The 22,529-nt window shown below is 37.3% G+C and overlaps 1 protein-coding gene across 1 annotated transcript; it reads left to right on the top strand.

The window, feature by feature from the left end:
• Positions 1 to 20,971: 20,971 nt before the first annotated feature.
• Positions 20,972 to 21,559, top strand: LOC140665135 (uncharacterized). Its single transcript, XM_072890889.1, has one exon. The coding sequence runs from the start codon at positions 20,972 to 20,974 to the stop codon at positions 21,557 to 21,559; it is 588 nt and encodes a 195-aa protein (XP_072746990.1).
• The last annotated feature ends 970 nt before the right edge of the window (positions 21,560 to 22,529 follow it).

The raw sequence follows: 22,529 nt of genomic DNA, 5'->3' as shown, positions 1-22,529 counted from the left end.
TTATACAAAACGCTACGGGCGGTACTTGTTTTTAGAAAAATAGTTAACTTTAAAATTGTACTTTATAAAATTTTTCGAAAAATGTAATAGAAAATGTTTCCAAGCTTTACTTCATGTATAAAACCTTGTTCATAAATTACTAAACATTACCCAAAAATTAAAATTAGTTTTAAATAAAACATATCTTCATAAAATTGAAAAGAATTCCCTATTTTGTTTGAAATTAAAATATTCTTTTTATTTTTCTAGTATTTTAAATACTTATTATATTAAGTAGAACATGAACTCTTTAAATTTCTTGGAGTGAAATTTTATTCAAAATTAATCAAATACTTGAAGCCAATAATAAAAATACTGCCATTCCGAAAGAATTACATTTCATTTTTTCATAAAAATAAATATTTAACCATATCTATAGAGGAAACTTTCCATATAAAATAATATTTTAATCTATTAGAATCTAATTTTCACTCTTTTTCGAGTAAATTCCTTATTACATCATTTAAAGTAAATAAATTAATAAAAACTTTACTGTAAAATGAGTAAAATTTTAATAATAGAAAAATTTCACTCTACAGGATTAAAAAATCGTTATGAACAACACGAATATCACTTTATTTGTGGATAAAATTTTAGTCCAAGAAATTTAGAGAGAAATATAGTGAACAAATAGAACATTTAATATCTTTGACAATAATAATATGAGTATACAAATTTGCTAAAGTGTCATAGGTAAAGATCAGGACCTTGTGGTTCGTCACTCCCATAGCACTTTATGACTCCAAACCCTCTTTATCTAGTGTGTGTGTGTGTGTGTGTGTGAGTGTGCGTGCGTGCGTGCGTGCGTGCGTGCGTGCGTGCGTGCGTGCGTGCGTGCGTGCGCGCATGCGTGCGTGTGTGTGTGTGTTTGTTCTAAATTTAAAAGATATAAAATATAAAAATATAAAATATAAAATTTAAAAATATAAAATATCTAATGATATAATATAATGTAATATAAAATCTAAAATCTAATAAAAAAGTCTAAAAAAATATTTAAAAAATCTAAAATCTAATAAAAATATAAAAATGTGGTGAAGGAAGGAGAACGCGCAACAGCTGCTTCTGTAACAGAAAAATGAAGATCTTTATTAGTATTTTAAAATATATTTAAAATTTAAGCATATTATATTGAGATACTTACAATTATGATAGGGCTCCTCTCCGAATAATCTGTGGAGGTAAAAGATGTCCGCGTACATGTGTAGGTGCACCTATATCGCGGACACTGAGACCATCGCACCACAAACCTTCCATTCCGCGCATTCCTTTTGGTAGGCCCGCATCCAGCGCACTTCCTCCATGTACGCTATATTTATGTACCCAGGAATTGGATGGTTACTGTTTTGAAAATGCTATAAAAATTTATAAATATAAATATATTTTGAGGATATCAATACATATATAATATATATATATATATATATATATATATTTTAAATAAGAGTGTATAAAATAATAAAAAAAACTACTTACATCTCCGAATGGTATATCCAGCCTGGATATACTATTCGAAGAGTTTGGCCTGGGACAGGGCGCAGGCCAAACTCTTCGCCCGACGTAGTCCACGGCTATGGTATCGCCTGTCGATCTCCCGGGGAAGTCTCAGGCGACGGTATCCAGCTTCAAAAATTACATCCATGAACGACATTATTTGCGACATTTTTTTAACTTTTTCTTTTAATCACGTTACTTCACTGGATCACAGTCAGACACTTTATGACTGCCCCAGCGGAAGCTAGGTAACGTCTCGAAAAAAAGAGTAGGGGATGTGCAGAACTTCTTCGGTTACCACATGTGTGTATTAATTGAGTGAGAGACAAGTCGTTTTCTTCTCTCTTCTAAAAGGTCTTCTTTCTTCTAAAAAATCCTTCTTTTTCTTTTCATCTGTAGCAGCCTCTCTTTTTGGAGATGCTTCATTTCCGCAACAGAATCCACAAATTGTAAAAGTTTTACTTCGGTATCTTCATTGATTACATCACATAAAAAGTCTATATCATCACGAATCTCGAAAAACAGTTTTAGCGATCTCGTATGAGTCTTTGACAAACTAATTTCACGATTTCGTAGAAACTGCACCACCGTATTCAATTGTTTTTTACTCACCATTTTCACAGCACTTAGGGTGTCCTAGCAATGTCTACGAAAGTTTATTCCTATTTTTGCGCACAAAAACTGCACACACTACATGTTATTATTTGGCACAGTGAATTTCTACAGTTATTGCATGAGTTCCAATCATGATGAATATATTTTCCAGTTTGGTGTTTGTACACAATTTTACCATGTGTATATAAGTCTTGTACTTCAATAAAACATCCAGAATAAAACTTCTCACTATTTCCTTTGTGCTTTTCCACTTCATAATAAAATATAATGTTACACATTTGTTACCGTTCGGTGATAGCTCGCAAGTCTTTACGCATTAACAGCACTACTTGTTCATTTAAATAATCTTCAGGGTTACTTTCATAATCGGAGTCAGTTTCTATTTCCACTTCTTCAGCATCCATTTCTTCATCGATCTCTTCTTCATCGTCCATATCTTCATCACTGTTTTCGATGATAATCACATCTTCGTTGTTGTCTTCGATGATAATCGCATCTTCTGCTTCTATTCATTTTGCACTTAACAGAACGACACTCGACGACTGCTGAATACGTTTTAACGCGGAGACAGATTCACAAATTCGAGCAGTCGAACGTTGGCGCTGATGCGTTGCATTCTTTCCTTAATAATTAGGGAAGATGTTTCGCTCTTTTATGGGAAATTTTCCACGAGGGCACAACAGCTACCGAACGTCGGCGCTTTTGCACCTATAAAAAGACCTCCCGAGTTCACTGCCCCGTGGGTGAGAGGAGGGGGAAGACTAAGTCTTACCCTCACCTGCTCCCCCACATGACCGTCATCCTCCTTTCATGGAGGATGACGGAGAGAGAGGTTTCTTCCACTTCTTTCTGCCTACCGCCCTGGGGAAGATGGAGCACAACTCTCCCCCACTCAGGGTGTGACCGTCATCGATCCCCAGGTCCCCACAAAGGGGGCAACTGGGTGCCGATCTGCATCCCGCTCTGGAGTAGCCCGGTGTACCACAACGGTAACACTTGTCACCGCGGTCTACTCCAGAGCAGCAGGAGGTGCTCAGGTGCCCGATGGCCAGGCACCTGAAGTATCTCAGGGGCGGTCTTTAGGATCTTAGATCCCACCACCCTTTTTCCTCTCCTTTTCACCCTTTGTGCTCCCGGTTTTATCCGGCCGGTTTTATCTTCTCCCTTTCCCTTCCCTGACTTTCTCTTTTTCACCACACCCCATTCCTTCTCCTGTCCCTTTCTCTCCTTAAGCTCCTTTCCTTCTCTCTCCATTGGAACCCTAGTAGAATCCTCACATCCTGAATGACTCGGACTCTCATAGAGAGCCCGAGCCACCTCTTCTCTAATGAGAGTGCGTAAAGCACTCAAGTCAGGGAAGGGTGTGGGCGGGGGTGTAACTTGCACCCCCGTATCCACACCTCTCTCTGGAGTGTGAGGAGCTTCCAGACATGTTCGTCGCAGCGTCGGCCAAAAATTTCTATCCTTTTCCCACGACATCCTAATCATAAAATGTCCATAAAAATAAGAAACATTATTCTAATGGATTCTAGAGCACCCATTTATATATTCGAGCAACCGAACGTTGGCGCAGTTGAATTCTTCCTTAAAAAAAATAATAAGGAAGATGTCTTGCTCCCGTTTTATGGGAGATTTTCCGCGAGAGTGCAAAGCTGCCGAACGTCGGCGCGTAAATCGTAATGATAAAATGGTCATAAAATGGTCATAAAAATTAGAAAAAAGAAAATTTTATGGCCTCTAAAGTACTCCGGAAAATGATCATAAAAATTGGAAAAAGAAACATCTGTTTTCGAATGTAAGTAGGACCCCCTTTCCCCTTCCTGTAACGTCAGACCCCTCGCGCCACCGAAATCCCCTCCCCCGCCCCGCACTCCCCTCGAGCTCCTGAGTTAGAATTCCCCCTATATCACTACTCGCGCACTGCGTCTCCGCTTTGGCCCGGTCTTTATTCACCGGGCCGCGGACTTCCGACGGATGTTCAGTCGGGTACTTAGTAACGGAGGGGGGGGGGTGTCTCGTTGCACTATTTAGCAAATGACTTTATCATAAATGCATAATACATAAAATATTTTTTTGTACATAAAATATAAAACAAGTTTGTGGATGCCATTTTTAATAGTTACAACAATAGAGAGAAACAATAGAGAGAATTTTACTCATTAAGAAACTTAATTAACTTTATTTAATTTTTCACGTTTATACCATTCAATAAGAGTTATACATATATATTAGGTTTTCGTAAGATGTTATATGAAAAATCAATTTCCGAAATTGAAGTTTATTCTTAATTTTTATAATTTTACCATTGATTATATTGTTTTGATTTAAAAATATTATTATTTATTAGCAGCTTTAAATAATTTTTTTTTACATTTATAAAAGTAAAAAATTAGAGGTATATTCTATAGACAGTTTATAACATTACATATACATACGTCATATTATTTTTTTATTTACGATAGTTCATACATATATTAAGATTTCATCATGTCTTTCAAGCAATCGTATAGCTACAAATTTGATATATTTATAAAGGTTAGAGAGAGAGAGAGAGAGAGAGAGAGAGAGAGAGAGAGAGTCATAATTTAAGAGATCATTATAATTTAATACAATTATATCGTTACACTCTTACGTTAATATGTCTCTGACGTTTCGACGCGTCGGCAGCGGCAGATATTCGTGGTTTATCATTCTTCTTTTTACGAATTAAAGCGAGAATTTTTCTTTTTTCTCTATTTTGACGAAGCGCGTACTTCTTTGATTTGCTGCTCGTCCATCGCAACAGTCTTCTTCTGTGTTCTTGCTCATATTCAGATATATGTTTCCAGTTATGACTAACCATCGCAACATGTTGGAGAGATCTCGAGTCTAGCATCGCCATTATGATACACGATATTTCGAGAGGTAATTCTGTTATGAAATCTTTTTTACTTTCGTCGTACAAGCCGAAAGTAAAATCGTAACACAACAGATTCACCAGCAATTTTCCCAAAGTCTCCATTTTTTTCTATTAGGTAACGTTTCATGGCTAATACTAGCTTTATATAAACTTTAAAAATGGTTTTTTACTTTCGAGTAAGATTTCTGGCATGTAGCCATCTAGCGGTGCAAGCGCGTATTAATCAGGTGAGTGTTCTAATATTAATTGTGCAAGTATTATTAATATACTTACAGATAGATAAGTAAATACTTCGTACTTCCTTTTTTGGTTTTGGAAGGTGGTTTTACAAAAACTTTACAATTATAGTAGTGTCGCACGACAATATATAAGTTTTATATAACAATATCTCTTACTTTCATTAATCTTTATCTTGTAATTTGATATGATAGTTAACTTTCTGTAATAATTACACTAGAATTAAATTATTTCTAAGTCTTTAACTTTAAACTTATATTATTTCTTTTCTAAGTATATTTTCTTTGCTTTTTTTCTCTTTCCTTGCTCTTACAATTGTAATCTATTATTTGAAACTCCTCGTCCGTTGTGCTGTCGAAGAGGTAGCTAAGTATACCCTTAGTTTTCTACAAAATCTTTCGTTCTTTTAAAATTACTAAGCCACTTATTTACATTCATTTATGTACATCCTTGAGATTCATCAATGCATTACTCTGTTTCTTTACTAAATTCCGATTTTCTGTTCTTTGCGAATACCTGCGTGTTTTTGCAGAATCAGTATTTCACATACTGATACAAAAATACGCATATAGGTAATACTCTCAAAATCCTGATTTTTTTCTCTCCTTTTCTTTTCTTTCAAATAATATAGCGATTTATTAAAATCTCAATATCCTCTTCCCTTTCCATTCTCTATTATAGAATATCAAGATAATTAATAAAGAATTGCTCGAAGAATATATAAAATTATCAATATAAACAAATAAATTTAATGGCTCGGGCTTGGTGAATATTATTTTTTTTATATTTAATTATTATTCAGATGCATGTTTTAGTTATCCCATATATTTCAAACACTTAATTTTAATTTAACGTACATGCGAGCGGTGAATAAACTTCTGACCATTATCAGTATACACTTTTACATTTAGTCACTTCTACGTTTTGATATTACTTTAATTTTTTCTTACTGTATTAATTATACCATTATAATGTCCAGTCAGAACCTAAGATTTAACGTTAGAATTTCTTCCGCATTTTTCTGACTGATGATCTTCGAATTTTTATAACACCCGTGTTTAAAATTAAATAAGAGCTACAGAATAACCCATCCCTAAAAGCATATTCTTTGTATGTTATCACAAAGAAACACGCAGGCATAGACCGACGCGAGCGCTAAAGTAGTTCCGGCCGGCGTAGGAATACATAAGTTAATATAAGGAAGCGACGCTATCACGCAGCAGGCAGTATCAAACGGGATATCTCCCTGTGAAGTTTGTCAAAGTAAAGTTCGTAGTGACGCGTAATTATAACGTTCTTTTGTTCATCTTGGTTTCTTAGTTACGGTATAAGGTCCGATAACAGTTTAAGGGACATAAGAGTCCCAGTCACATACAGTACCTTACAGAATCAAACAGAAAAAGGACATTATCCATAAGGGATTATCGGCGGCCGCCATAAAGGCGAGCATTATAAGGACCCCACACCCGTATTATCATCCCAGAGCGTATTAGGCATCTATAACCGACTCTTACTATGTAAAGTATTAATAATATTTATATTAACCATAATTGTGAGATCTACAGGAGATCGGTGAGTTTCTTATGTACTTATCATTTAATTGATTATCCGTAGCATAATTTATATGATGCAAATTATTATGATATTAGTATATTATATGCATTTTTCAAGGGCTTAATTTCTAAAGTGATTAACATTCATATATGATATATTACATTATCTATTTCTTTTTTGATTATAATTCTTTTCATTTAAAGTTTATTTCTCAAGTAATTTCTGGCTTTATTTATATTATTTTATAACAATAGCGGTTGCAATACGTAGTACTTTGAACAAAAGCACAGATAAATTACACGATTGATTTGTATTTTGCAATCTATCGTTCAATCGTTAATGACGTCATTAACAGGGTGATCCACAAGTATAATATTAAATATTAATTAGTTATTATAGTTTAAGATTATTCTTTTGAGTTCTATACATTTGGTGTAGTTCTCAGATTAGTTATTATAGTTTAAAATTATTCTTTTGAGTTCTATGCATTTGGTGTAGTTTTCAGATTATTATTTAGTTATTATAGTTTAAGATTATTCTTTTGAGTTCTATGCATTTGGTATAGTTCTCAGATTATTAATCAGTTATTATAGTTTAAGATTATTCTTTTGAGTTCTATGCATTGGGTAAAGTTCTCAGATTTTGATATATGTATGTATTGTTTCTTTATATATTTCTCTGTTTATATGTCTTGTATTTTTATATGTATATGTTTATATTGATTTATATTGTGTTTTTATGTTATACGTTAATCGCACCATTTCTGCGATTCTATTTATGTTATATATATATTATGTACATTTTCTTGCTACTATAATTATTTCTGTTCGACAACATTTATTTGTTTGTAAGCATACGTTTCAAGTAATACTTTTGTGTACAATCATTTATACTGGTTTATTTGATTACTTATTATTGGGATAAATATTTGCTTGATTCAAAGTTCTTATATCTTTCTTTAAATTAAAGATACAGTCCAATAATTGTTACAACTATTTCTCTTATTCCTTTTTGTCCATATTTTATTGTCGTATGCTATTGTCGTGATATTTCTTATGTTGTCATTTTATTAGTGTTGTTTTATATTTTTCAGTCGTAGTCGTTAAATACTTTGTAGTTATTATTGAATCGATTAACTAGGTATTCGATTATACCTTATATCCAAAGCCAGCACCTTCGAAACCTTTTTATACAACCCGTGATAATAATTACAAATACAACCACCAGTAGTAGTACTTACAATATATGTATTCGTCTTTATGTTACCGCAGATAATAATGTTAAGTTCTGTATGTTTGACTTTCTTTATTTTCTTAAATTTTTTATGATAAATTATAATGTTTAATTTTAATAATTTATTTAATTAATTAACCTCATTCCTATGTCCTTAATTCGAAATCGCACAACGTCCCATCTTGTGTAACAGAGATTTAATTCCCGTACCGAACAAGGTCCAACGAACGAACGGCCTAGTAAAAGAAAGCTTGGAAATCTGTGCCAAGTTAAGGCCTCTGTATAGTTCGTTCTAGTCGAAAGAAGCATTCATAAGAAGCGCGTTTCGACACGGGTAATTCGTGTCCTTTCATTGACTCATCCTTTTTCGAGTCTAGACGTAACAATATATAATATATACAGAGTTGGGAAGTAACGTCGTTACCGTTACAGTTGCTTTTTTCGGTAACTGTAATGGTAACGGCGTTACAAATTTTGTTTGTAATGGAAAAAGTAACTTTGTTACAATTTTCGATAACGAGTAACAAAATTAAGAGTTACTTTTATCGTTACTTTCCAGACAGCACATATCTTTAAAAAAATGCTTAAAAGACAACTTAAAGACGTCTTATTATCTTTTAAATATCTTTAAGATGTCTTTTGACCTTTCTGTGCAGTCTAGGATTTTTTTCAACTTTATATTTGAATATACTATACTTTTTTCGAATATAATTTTTAAATAAAGAAACAGATATTTTTCGTTTTATATGCGCGCATTTTATATGGTACATGTAACATATACTATAGATACATGTACACATATGCGTGAAATGGAACTTAAGATTGATAAGAGTATTGAAACGCAGTATCACATACTTACAGTATCAGAAACTATTGGCATCTCTTTCTAGTATCTGTCTACTTTGTAAAAAATCATTTAAGTAGACAGATAATTCAATAATTAGTCAAGAATTCGGGACTTCCGCTTCCGGTGCATTGAGTAGTGACACGTGGAAAGAAAGAGGCTATGAAAAGTGAGGTGAACGGGTGGATAAAGTGAAAGAGGAGGTCTGAGAGTGTGTGAGGGCAATTGAAGGAGAGCGAGAGTGACGAACGTGTGTGGAGAGAGTGGAAAGAGGGAAATATAGGGAGGAAAGAGGGACAGAGAGGTTGAGGGAAAAAGTGACAGTCAGGGCATAGAAAGTAAAGATATTAAGAAGGGCAAGTAGACAGGATTTAGGCATAGAGGAAGAAGCATAGAGAAAGGCAAGTGGATAGCAAATGGATAGGGAGCGAATAAGGCATAGACGTAAAGGGCGTAATTGGAAAGAGAGAAATTTAGAATGGCAGAGAGATTAGGGAAGAGCACGAGGTTTGGGAAGGAGAGAAGAGGAAGTGAAGGGAATATGGAAGAATGGATAAAGAGGAAAAGAGAGGACTGGGAGGAAAACGAAAAGGGTATATTTTTAAAAAGTAGGAAGATGGTTAGATCACCAGATAGAAAAAAGAAGAGAGGATGAGAGGAGATGATGAGGAAATGGAGGGTTGAGATGGAGGGGGTGATGAAAGAGGGAATGAAGGGGTGGATTGAGGAGATGAGAAAAGAATTTAGAAAGATGGAAGAGAGGTGGAAGGAGGAAAGGGAGGAGTTAAAGAATTGTATTAAGGGATTAGACAGGAGGGTGATGGAGCTGGAGGACAGGGAGAAAGGGGAAGGAGGAGATAGAGGAAAGGGAAGAGAGGAGGGAGGGGACATAGAGAGAAGGATAAAAGAGAATGGAAAGAAGAATGGAGATGGAGGATAGAGAGAAAAGAAGGAGGAATATAATAATAAGAGGAGTAGAAGTTAAAGAAGGAAAAAGAAAAGAGGTGGTAGAGGGAATAATAAGAGATATAGGGGCAGAGGCGAGGGTTAAAGAGGTGAAAAGGCTAGGGGGAGACAGGGAGAAAGGCAGGGAAATGGTGTTAATGAGGTTGCAGGATAAGGAGCAGAGAAGGGAGATATGAAGGAAGAAGAGTGGGCTGAGGGAGAAGAGAAGGAGAGAATATTAGATGATTGGACATGGAAGGAAAGGAGGATGAGGTGGAAATTGGAGGAGATTGCGAGAAAAGAGGAGAATGCGGGGAAGAGGATAAGATTGGGATATGGGAGGATAGTGATAGAAGACAGGTGGTGGAGATGGGAAGAGGAGAAGAAAAGGTTGGTAGATGAGGAGGGGAAGAGCAGAAGGGAGGATCAATTAGAGGGAAAATTAGGGTGCAGGGTAGATAAGGAGGGGAACGGGAAAGGGAAGGAAGGGGAGAGGAGGGAGAAGGGAAAGGGAGAGAAAGAGAGGAGGGGGGATGGAGAGCGGTGTTTTAGAATGTGGTTGGATTGAGAAAGAAAGGCGAGGATTTCTGGAGAGGTTTGAGAGTATGGGATGTAGTAGTGTCATCAGAAACATGGGTAGACGAGAAGGGCTGGGAGAGGGTGAAAAGGAAATTGCCAAGAGAGTTAAAATGGGAGATACAAGTAGCGAAGAAGAAGGAGAAAAGAGGAAGACCAAAGGGGGGTATGTTGATGGGTATAAGGAGAGAGTGCCTAGAGAAAGGATATAAGATAGAGGGGGGAACGGAAGGTATGATGGTGGGCAGGTTGAGGTGGGGGGAACAGAAATGGAGGGTGATAGAAGTGGGGGAGGGCGTGGGGAAGATGACAGGGAAATTGGAAAAGTGGACAAGAAAGGAAGAGGAGGGAGTGAAAACACTAATAGAGGGGGATTTCTGTGAGGACAGCAGAGGAGGGAGGAAGAGTGGACAGAGGAGGGGAGGAGGAGAGGGGAAGGCGATCGAAAGATAAAAAGAGAAATAGGAAAGGCAGACAGTTGATAGAGTTTCTGGAAGAATGGGGAATGGGAACACTTAACGGGATGGTGAGAGGGGATGAGAGAGGGGAGTTTACATTTACCGGGGGAAAGGGGGATACAGTAATTGATTACGTGATAGGGGACGGGGAGGTGGAGGAAAAAGTGAGGAAGTTAAAAGTGGGGGATAAGATAGATTCTGACCATCATCCTTCAGAAGTATAGATAAGAGGAGAAGAAAGACGAAAGGAAGGGAAAAAGAAAGAGGGAGGAGCGGGAAGGGGATATGGGATGAAGAGGGAAGGAACAGGTTTAGAGAAGCGTTGGAAAGGTCGGGGGAATTAGAATAGGAAGAAGGGAGAGAAGGATGGGAGAAATAAAAGGGAGAATAAAAGAGGCGATAAGAGAAACGGAGGAAGGAAGAAGAAGAAAGAAGAGAAAGCAGAAAGGATGGTGGGATGAGGAATGTAAGAAGAAGAAAAATGAAGTGAGGAAAGAGTTGAGGGAGTGGCGTAGGGAAGGGAGCGAGGGAGAGAGATACAGGAGTAAGAAGAGGGAGTATAATGAGTTGTGTAAGAGGAAAAAGAGGGAAGAGAATGAAAGATGGGAGAAGAAGGCAAGAAAGGTTAAGAAAGAAGAGGAGGTGTAAGAGCTAGTGAATATGGAGAGGAAGAGAGGAAGAGAGGAAAGAGGAGAGTGAATAAGGAGATTGGGATGGAGGAATGGAGGGAGTATTTTATGAAATTGCAAGGAGGGGTAGAGAGTAAAGTGATCAGGGGGTACAGGGCTAGGAGGGAGGGGGAGGGGGATGAGGAAAAGATTGGAATAGAAGAGATTAGGGGGGTGATAAAGAGAATAAAAAATGGAAAAGCGGCAGGGATAGATGGGATACCAGGGGAAGTGTGGAAGTACGGGGGACGAGAATTAGAGAGGTGGGCATGGAGATTCTGTAATAAGATGTGGGAAGGGGAGGGATGGCCAGAGGGATGGAGAGAGGGGGTAGTGATACCAATTGTAAAGGAGGGGGAGGGAGAGAGGGTGGGGGACTACAGGGGAGTAACCTTGATGCCAATACTATATAAAGTCTATGCGACAGTGTTGACGGAAAGGTTAAGGGAAGAGGTAGAGGAGAAGGGGATAGTGCCGTCAAATCAGACGGGGTTTAGGAAGGGGATGGGAACGATGGACAATGTGTATGTGGTAAATTATTTGATAGGAAAGCAACTGGAAGGAAGGAAGGGAGGAATGGTGGCATTATTTGTAGATTTAAAGGCGGCGTTAGATTCAGTGGATAGGGAGGTTTTGTTGGAGTCGATGAGAGGACGAGGGGTGAGGGAGGGACTGGCAAGGAGAATAGAGGAGATAATGGGGGAGACAAAGAGCAGAATAAGAGTGGGATAGGGAGATTTAGGAGAGGGAGGGGAGGAAGAATGACAAAGATAAGCTGGAGGTGGAGGAGGTAAAAGAGTACAAATATTTAGGGTACACACTACAGAAAAACGGTGGTCAGGAGGCACAGGTGAGGGATAGAGTTAGGAGGGCGGCTGCGTTAATGGGACAGATATGGGGAATAGGAAAGAGAAGGTTTGGAGGAGATTGGGGAAAGAGGTTATAGCTGTTCGATAGGTTGATCTGGGATAGGAGATGGGGGAGAGTTTTTGGACTGGGAAGGGGGTAAGACAGGGATGCCCTCTGAGTGCAATGTTGTTTAACATCTTGATTGCGGACTTGGAGGAAGAAACGGAGAAAGTTAAATGGGGAGGAGTGATGCTAGGGGGGAAGAGGGTGTACACATTAGCATATGTGGACGATTTGGTGTTGATTGCGGAGGAGGAGGAAGGGATGAGAAGTATGATGGATAGACTGGAAAGATACATGGATAGAAAGGGGCTGGAGGTGAACATAGGGAAGACAAAAGTTATGAGATTTAGGAGAGGGAGGGGAGGAAGAATGACAAAGATAAGCTGGAGGTGGAGGAGGTAAAAGAGTACAAATATTTAGGGTACACACTACAGAAAAACGGTGGTCAGGAGGCACAGGTGAGGGATAGAGTTAGGAGGGCGGCTGCGTTAATGGGACAGATATGGGGAATAGGAAAGAGAAGGTTTGGAGGAGATTGGGGAAAGAGGTTATAGCTGTTCGATAGGTTGATCTGGGCAGTGCTAGGGTATGGGGCGGAGATATGGGGATGGAAAGAGAGAGAGGGAATGGAGAGGATAGAAGAGAGATATCTAAGATGGGTTCTGGGAGTAGATGTCAGGACGCCGGGTTATATGGTGAGAGAAGAATTACAGAGGGAGAAATTAAGGGTGAGAGCGGGAAAAAGAGTATGGGGTTTTGAGAAGAGGTTGAGGGAGGGAAAGGAAGGGGAGTTGGCAAGGAGATGCATAGAGGAGATGAGGGATAGGAGTAAGACAGGGGAAGTGAGCTCGAAATGAGAAGAGGAAAGAGAGGGTTTTTTCAAGGATAGAGGGATAAGAGTGGAAGAAATGGTGGAGAAAGAGGAGAGAGGAGAGGATTGGTATAAGGAAATAGAGGATAGGGATAGAGAGGAACAGAGGAAGGAAAAAAGGGGAAAGATGGATGAGGCGAAATTCAATAGATAGTACAAGGAGGTGAAGGGGGAAGGGATACTGAGGTATCTGAAAAAGGGATGGGGAGAGTAGATGGAGAAGGGTGGCGAGGTTTAAATTGGGGAGCGAGATGAGGGAGAGTAAATACTGGGAAGAAGAAGAGAAAAGACGGTGCAGAATATACGGAGGGGAGACGGAGACATGGGAGCATGTGTGGGAGGGATGCAGGGAGTGGAAGATGGGAAGGGGAAGGATAACGTGAGATAGGTTTTAGGAGAGGAAAGAGAGGGAGAGGGATGGATGAGGGAAATTGAAAGGGAGAGGGGTATAGAGGAGGATGTTGAAATGAAAAAGAATGAAAGAGGGGGAGAGAGTGAGAATGAATGGTAGAGGAGGAGAGAGAGTGGTTCGAGGGGTTGAGAATAGTCAAAAAGAAAGATGAAAGAAACAAGCAAGAGGAAGCGGAAGACCGGTGGGGAGAGATGTGTGTGTGTGTATAAGGGGGGTGCGAGCGTAGGGGAGCCAAGGGGGTTGCCCACGGTCGCAGACTCCCAGGAGATAGGTTAAGTTAGTGGTTAGGTTAAGCTAGTTTTTAAGAATAATTGTAAGAGTTGAAATCCCTAAGGGGAATCAAATAAATATTCTATTCTATTCTATTCTAGTCAAGAATTCGATGTTATGAAAATTATCGCACCGTGATATAATTTTAAAATAAAAAATTGAAGAGACATAAAGAAATCGATTTTAACTATATTTACAAATCTATTGAAAGTAAACTAGCAATAAAAAAATTATTTTATTTAAATTTACAGAATCTAAATATGTTAAGAAAACTTGTTTACACTTTTTTCAAAAGTTTCTCTTATTTAAAATAATTTATTATTATTAAAATTATTACACATTTTATATCAATATCAATATCACTACTACTCAAAAAATTACATCATTTTGATTACTTTACTGTAAAATAATGTTCAAAAATTTTTAGTGCTTAGTGTAAAAATTTGATCTTTATTAAGAAAATTTTAATGTAAAGTTTGTCCCGGAAAACTGTCTCACTAATCTGAGGTAAATGCTAGTGATTAGCTATTTTAGACTGTATTGAATATCTAGGTAGATATGTTATTATTACTAGCTAGATTTTCGACATATTTTTTACTTTAAATGTTTAGTTAGTGACTACCTAGTTATTTGGAGTTAACTGTGACATTGTATTCAGCTATAAAAATTATATGGTTATTAAATTGTTATTGGCTGGTTATCACTAGTTTTGAATAAAAAAAAACAATATTAGTTTCTCGTAATATGAATCTAATTTCTATCTGCACATTGTCTAATTATTTTGAGCTATAAATGGCGTTAAATTATATAAAATTTATCTTGTTGTCATCTCATATTTGGCTAACAAAAAGCTGTAATGAAACATATATACATATCAGGGTTGGGGAAGTTAATTTTTTTTTAACTAAGTTAAGTTGAAAGTTAATTAGCAATAAATTAAATAAGTTAACATTTAAAGTTAAAAACAAAAACTAACTTAGTTAAAAGTTAAGTTAAAAAGTTAAAAGTTAACGTTAATTATATAAAACTACATTTTTTGCATAATTAATCTTTTAATTGATATTTTAATTTAGGCTATAATAAAAAAATATATAAAAAAGTAGAAAATATATTTTTCTTTCTTATAAATTATAAAAGATTATCTTTTTTATTATTTTTTATTTTTCTTTATTATTAATTATAAGAAGTACAAGAGTCTACTGATAATGAATATGTAAATAATGATAATGAAGAAAATGTGGAAGAACATAATGAAGTTTATGAGTCTATTGAGTCTACTGATAATGACGATGATGATAATAAAATCATTGAAAATGATCACAACAGTGATTGCAACGATGATGAAGAAAATATAGACAATAATGATACTAAAGAAAATTATGATATTGAAGAACTCCATGACATAATTGAAAATGAAAATAAAGTTCCTGAAATTGCTGAACTACGTTCTTAGGCAGTAACATGTAATATTTCACTAAAACATATAGATATGTTATTAAATATTCTACGAAAAAGACTTTTACTTCAACTACCAAATAATGGAAAAACATTTTTGGAGACTAAAGCATCATACAATATACGACCTATGTAGGCGGCAGATATACTATTGGAGAGTTTGTTTACATAGGACTTGAACAACATCTTATTAAGAATTGCATTAATGTCGACATTCATTCATCCAATATTATACATTTGCAAGCAAATGTTGATGGTGCATCTCCATATGACTGTGGTAGTAAACAATTGTGGCCAATTTTGTGCAAAGTTATTTTTAAACCAGATATATATATCAACCATTTATTGTCGCTCTATATAACGGAAACTCAACACCTCGTGATATTAAGGAATTCATGAATGATTTCATTGAAAAAATAAATATTCTGTACCGAGATGGAATTAATATTATGAATTAACATTTTTCAATAGTAGTGTGTTATAGGGAGTTCTAACACAGGTGCTCGAGGGGGGTGCGAGGGCGGGGAGGAGAACCGCAGGCGCGGGAGGGATGACGTCACGCAGGTCCGAGGCGCGATTTGTAGACGAGGGGTATGCGGAGAGAGGGAGAGGTTCGTGACACAGCTGTAGGTCCGCAACTCGGTTTGTAGACGAGGGGTACGCGAAGAGGGGGAGAAGTCCGCGACACAGCCGCAGGTCTGCGACGTGGTTTGTAGACGAGGGGTACGCGGAGAGGGGAAGAGGTCCGCGGCGCGGTTTGTAGACGAGGGGTTTGCGGAGAGGGAAGAGAGGTTCACGGTGTAACCGATGGGTCCGCGAGTAAGAAGATGGATAGAGAGAGACGGGTCGATAGACGTTCGCAACGCGGTAGAGAGAGACGGCGCGTTAGGCGTTCGCAACGCGGTAGACGGAGACGCGTGGTATAGGATAGGATAAGGAGAGCGCTATGTGCATTGTACATAGCGTAGGACAATGAGAGCATGATGTGGTGGGAAAAGGAGGAGAGCACAATAGAATGTAATTAATGTGAGAGAGAAAGAAGGGAGGTGCGAAGAAAGGATAACGGGAGCGCGATAAGACGGAGGCTAAGGCGTACGCGAGAACGCAGATTAAATTTTTTATATATTATTATATATATATTAAATATTATCTAATTAATCCTAAGAGGAGGAAAGGATGGGATAGATAAAGAAGGCGCAAAACACAATACACATATTTATCATAAACATAATTTTTATTTAGAAAAGTGTGTATGTGTGTACATATAAAGTGTGTGTGTTTTTAAAAATGAAAATATAAAATATAAAAAACTAAATCTAACGAGATATATAAATATAAAATATAAAAAGATATAAAAAATCTAAGATCTACAATATAAAAGATGAAATTATAAAATATAAAATATAAAAATATTTAAAAAAAATAAAAATCGGTGGAAGAGAGACGGAGGGGCAACTCGCGACGGCTGCTTCTGTAACAGAAAAGAAAATGAACATTTTTATTAGTATTTTAAAAGAAATATTTAAAATTTGAGCATACTTACAATAAGGCTCCTCTCCGAACAGCCTGCGGAGACAGAAAATGTCTACGTACATTTTCGGGTAGACCTCGTCTAACATTCGGGAGCGGGGGCCATCGCCCCACAAATTCTCCCATTCCGCGCACTCCTTTTTGTAGGCTCGCATCCAGTGCACCTCTTCCATATGCGCTACGCTTATATATCCAGGCATGATAAGCACCTATTTCGAAAATCTATAAGAAAACATATAAATATATTATAAATATATTATAAATAAAAAAAGCGTATAAAATTAATAATAAAAACTACTTACATTTTCAAACAGGACCTCCAGTAGCGCCTAAAATAGGGCGCGGGCCAAATTTCGCCCTCTTTGAAGTGCGCGGCGGCGATAATACCGGCGATGGTCGATCTATTTCGGAAGCCGTAGGAGGCGGTATCCCGTCTCAAACATCGCCTGCATGAATGAGAGTACTTTCGACATTTTTTTTTACTATAGATAATTAACTCCACTCACTCGTCAACAGTCAGATACTTTATGCCAGCTCCAGCGAGAGCTAGGTAACGTCTCGGTGAAAAAATGAGTAGGGGATGAGCATGACATAAGAGTTAGTACGAATGCTTACTCTTCACAGCTGATAAAAAAATTAAAAGCTGACGCGAACTGTCGCTCAACACAGCATTCATACAGATAATTCTAATTGAATAGCATAAAAAATATAAAATATACAATATAAAATAAATAATATAAAAAATAAAAAAAATTAAAATAAGGGGAGGGAGAGAGAGCGCACCGCAGCGGCTTCTGAAAAAAAAACATTATTAACATCTTTATAATTTTATAAAAATTATAAATACATACACAAATCATGCAGAACTTCTTTGTTTACCACATGCGTGTATTAATGGTGTGAGAGGCAAGTCGCTTTCTTCTCTTTTCTAAAATGTCTATCCTTCTTTCTCTTTTCATCTGTAGCAGCTTTTCTCTTCGGAGATGCTTCATTTCCGTGACAACAGAATCCTCAAATTGTAAAAGTTCTACTTCAGTATCCTCATTGATCACATCACATAAAAAGTCTATATCATCACGAATCTCGAAAAACAGTTTTAACGATCTCGTATGAGTCTTTGGCAAACCAATTTCACGATTTCGCAAAAACTGCACCACAGAAGTCACAGAGCCACCGAGGGCGTCGGAGCGTTCTCTCCACTGCATCTTATCGCGACACTTACACAATAATAGTTTTATTTTTCATGCATTAGTCTTCTTTCATATAAAACGGACAAAAATTGCACGGTATTAATTGATACAGCGGTCTCAGACATCCACCGCATTCATGTAAATTATGGATCTGTTGATAAACTTCACTTTGATGTGTGCGCACCACATCACTCCCAATCTGTGACCTCTCCGGCAATCGCATGAAACACGATATACAGTGTTTAACGGAAATCCCAGGTTTATAATAAAAAGATATAATGCACAGTCGTTTCATTTCATTGTATGTACGAACTTGTACATCATCTAACGTATGAATAATAGGTTCCACAACATCACTGAAATCACTAGAATTACCGTCAAGAACACTATCGTGTAAGGATTCTACATCCGAATCAGAATGCTCGGATGAAAAGTCCATCGAATCAGGCGACTCGGAAGAATCGGACGACTCGAACGAATCGGATGAAATGTCCATCAAGTCATCCATAAGCACAAAGTTTTTTTTTATCAGATATAACAAAAAAAAATGTCACAAGGATGACCGTAAACTCGCGTTTTCTTCCAAATTCGCTTTATCAGATGCGACAAGATTGTCACAAGGATGGTCGCAAACTCTTTTATGGTACACGCTCCTCCCAAATATATATACTTTAATCTCACATCTCTCATCTCCGTCTAACTCGAGTATCACGTCTCATCTCCCTCTAACTCGAGTATCACGTCTCATCTACATCAGCATTTTCAACATCTTTGGCAGAATGAATGTAGATACAACTATATACATCATACATTTTATAAAAAATAGGTGAAGAAAGAAATAATAAAAATCAGTAATAAAAACGGTAATTTATTTATTGCAAACATCATAGAGTAAATTATTTGCAGTACATGTTAACAATTCACAATCTACGAGTGATTTGCCGTGAAACGCATCACTCTCACGTATCACTTTTACCGCATCGTAAACGTTAGTGATAATGTTGCGTTGCAAAACACTAACAAATTGTTTAAACTTTCCATTAACAATATATGTATTCTGACACAGCCAGAAATGCATATGATCGATACAGTGTTCAAAATCGAATAAATGCACCAATGTTTGCGGATGCATATACAAAGAATTATTAGATAATGTTAATTTAACAATCTTGGAATCAGTTAATGTAATCATTTGGATAGATAGATCGCAGATCCATAATAGCTCACTTTCAGTCGATTGTACATGTCGTTCAATATCGGCACGTTTCTGCATCAATGAGTGCCAGATAACGATAGGCAATATTATTTGATTGCCTCGGTTATCACCAACAAGTAATTCTAAATATGACATAGCTCCGACGCTTATTCCAATCTCCAAGTATTTGTATGATGTTGGGGTTAGAGCATACTTTCTTCCGAAGATACGACCCGCGCGACGAGACTCGGATGAAATGCTACAAAATTTTAGAAAAATGTTATTAAAAAATAATATTAATATATATATAAATATTAAAAATATTATTTAAAACTAATATAAATAATAAAAATATTATTTAAAAAAAAATAAAACTAACTCTTTCTTTGGCAGAGTGTCCGTAATCGGGACGTAATAATTCATGTTGCTTTCTTTGGCGGAGACCACAAACGATTAACACGATACTAAATTATTTTAAGTATTAAAACACAATTTAGCACTACACACTGCAATGTGGAGGGGGTTATTGTTCACAATTTAGCACTACAAATTGTAATGTGGAGGGAGTGATTGTTGATACAGCAAGCTTTTTTCTCCAAACGCCTATATACAGCTGCTAATTAATAATTACATCCCCAAAGATTTTAGCTGAATACGCTTAAAATTTTCCATGCGCCAAGGTGCGACAACATTTTCTGATGAAATCACACCTGAATATTCTAAATATATGTGACAAATTATCAAAAAATAACTCGCAGCTGCATGTAATTTGAAACTACAAATTATCCATGCGCTAACGAATCTTACTAAAATGTTTAAAGTGTGCGTGACAAATCGCGAAATGCAACTATATGTAATTTGAAGCCGCGGATCTTCCGAACGCCGATATACGGCTGCTAATATTCAAAATATGACAAATCTTTGAGATGACGTCACCCATAGGTGACAATCCAATGAGATATGACAAATCCGCAGCTGCATGTAACTTGAAACTGCAAAACTTTCGAGCGCCAATGTGCAGCTGCTAATATTTGAAATACAGCAAAAAAAAATTTTTCGACATAACGTCATCGTTAGATGACAAATCGCGACATGCGTGATAGAAACGTCTATGAATCGCGATATAAAATCGCTGCAAAGAGGTGCACCTCCATTATTTTCGAGTCGTGCATCTTGTTGTCGGTCTGAAAAACATGGCGGAGCAAATTGTGTGGGAGCAATCCACCCGGATATTCAGTGGAGAGTACATTGCGTGGGAGGCTCAATGTAACAAATGTATCGAGTCGTTGGAAGAACAAAGTCGAATTAAACGACCACGATTATCGATCGGAAATTAACAATCGCTGATTGCTCGAATCGCGCGACTCGAAGGATTGAAAAATGTGTTGCGCAGGCGTTTCGTACACGCGGGTGCAGGATGCAGTTCACGAGAAAATGGATTGATTTGGCGAGAGATCGATACGGCATTCGAAGGTCGTATCATGACTGGTGCGGTTATAAATTATAATCACATCGAACCTCGTCAATTTTTGGAAGATGCGAGTGACATTGTGCTCGAGCATGTGCGAGACGTTATGCAAAAACACAACAGTGTGAAAGTGAATACAGTGTTTAACGGCGAGTTTGTGGCGGGCGATAAGCGCGCCAATAAATCAATCAATACGAGAAACTTTGAACTCTTTCGTACATCCGATTTACGCGAGTGGTATGAACGGCAAGTCGTCAAGCCCATCCTTGCATCGCTCGAAGAATTTCAGGAACGCGATAGTGGATGGGCATTATCTATACTAAATTTGACAGTAAATATAAATAAATATAATCCTATGCGCGCCGGATGTTGCGTGCAATTACCGCGAAAGATAATAATGAAACGAGCAGTGGTTAACGTGCAATCTCAAGACAATGCATGTTTTGCGTGGGCGGTGGTGGCTGCTCTGTATCCAGTTGAAAGACACACAGACCGACAATCGTCGTACCGGCATTATACAACAGTACTGAATCTCCAAGATATTGAGTTTCCAGTCACTCTTAATCAAATTAAAAAATTTGAAATTTATAATGACATTTCAATCAATGTGTATACCATCGAGAATGAAAACATTATCCCGTTACGTCTTACGGAGCAAAAGAAGGACAAGCACGTCAACTTGCTCTACGTGTAAGATGCGCGAGATATCAGACATTTCACGTGGATCAAGAATTTATCCAGGCTCGTGAATTCGCAACTCAGCAAACACAATGGTCAAAAATATATCTGCGATCGGTATGTATATTTAATAAAACTGTCTAAAAATATTTAAAACAGGGATATAAAAATTTTAACTTTTATTTTACAGATGCATGCACCATTTTCACTCGGACCAGAAACTACAGTCGCATACAGTAGACTGTGGAAAGATGAACGACTGCGCTATCCGGTTACCGAGCGATAAGGACTGGCGGCTCGCATTCGCCAACTACAATAGGAAGGAGCGACTACCTTTCGTCGTGTATGCCGATCTGGAGTGCGTTTTGGTGAAAAAGGAAGAAGAAAATTTTTATCAACATCACCAAGTATTTAGTATCGCTTATTATGTACATTGCTCGTACGATAATTCGTTATCGAAGCCAATTGCTTTGCGTGGTTCGCTGACGAACTTAAAAATTTGGCGCTACGTGTAGAAAATATTTTAACAACCAATGTCCCCATGTTAAATTTAACGCAAGATGAATGGAAAGAATTTCGAAGCGCGACTCAGTGCCATATATGTGAGAAACCATTCGTGGAAGATGATGATACGTGGGATTGTGTGGAAGCGATTCTCCATTCGAACGCTAGGCGAATATAGCGATCTGTATTTAAAAATCGATGTTTTGTTATTAGCAGACATTTTTGAAAATTTCCGAGAGAGTTGTATCAAGAGTTATGGGCTCGACCCCGCGTATTACTATACTCTTCCCGACTACACGTGGGACGCCATGTTAAAGCATACGAAAATTATATTTGAATTCCTCACAGACATTGACATGGTTATGTTTATCGAACGAGGTATACGCGGTGATCTGAGTCAATGTTCCAACAGGTACGCGCGTGCTAATAACAAGTACATGCAGTCGTATGACTCATCGAAACCATCAACGTACTTGATGTAT

The sequence above is a fragment of the Anoplolepis gracilipes genome, chromosome 4, assembly GCF_047496725.1.
Source record: "Anoplolepis gracilipes chromosome 4, ASM4749672v1, whole genome shotgun sequence".
Lineage (NCBI taxonomy): Eukaryota > Metazoa > Arthropoda > Insecta > Hymenoptera > Formicidae > Anoplolepis > Anoplolepis gracilipes.
Note: the sequence above shows the minus strand (reverse complement) of the source record. Positions and strands in the feature narration are given on the sequence as shown.

Bases quoted from the DNA above. Each gene is read 5' to 3' on its own strand.
- LOC140665135 (XM_072890889.1), top strand. From the start codon at position 20,972: ATGCAAAAACACAACAGTGTGAAAGTGAATACAGTGTTTAACGGCGAG.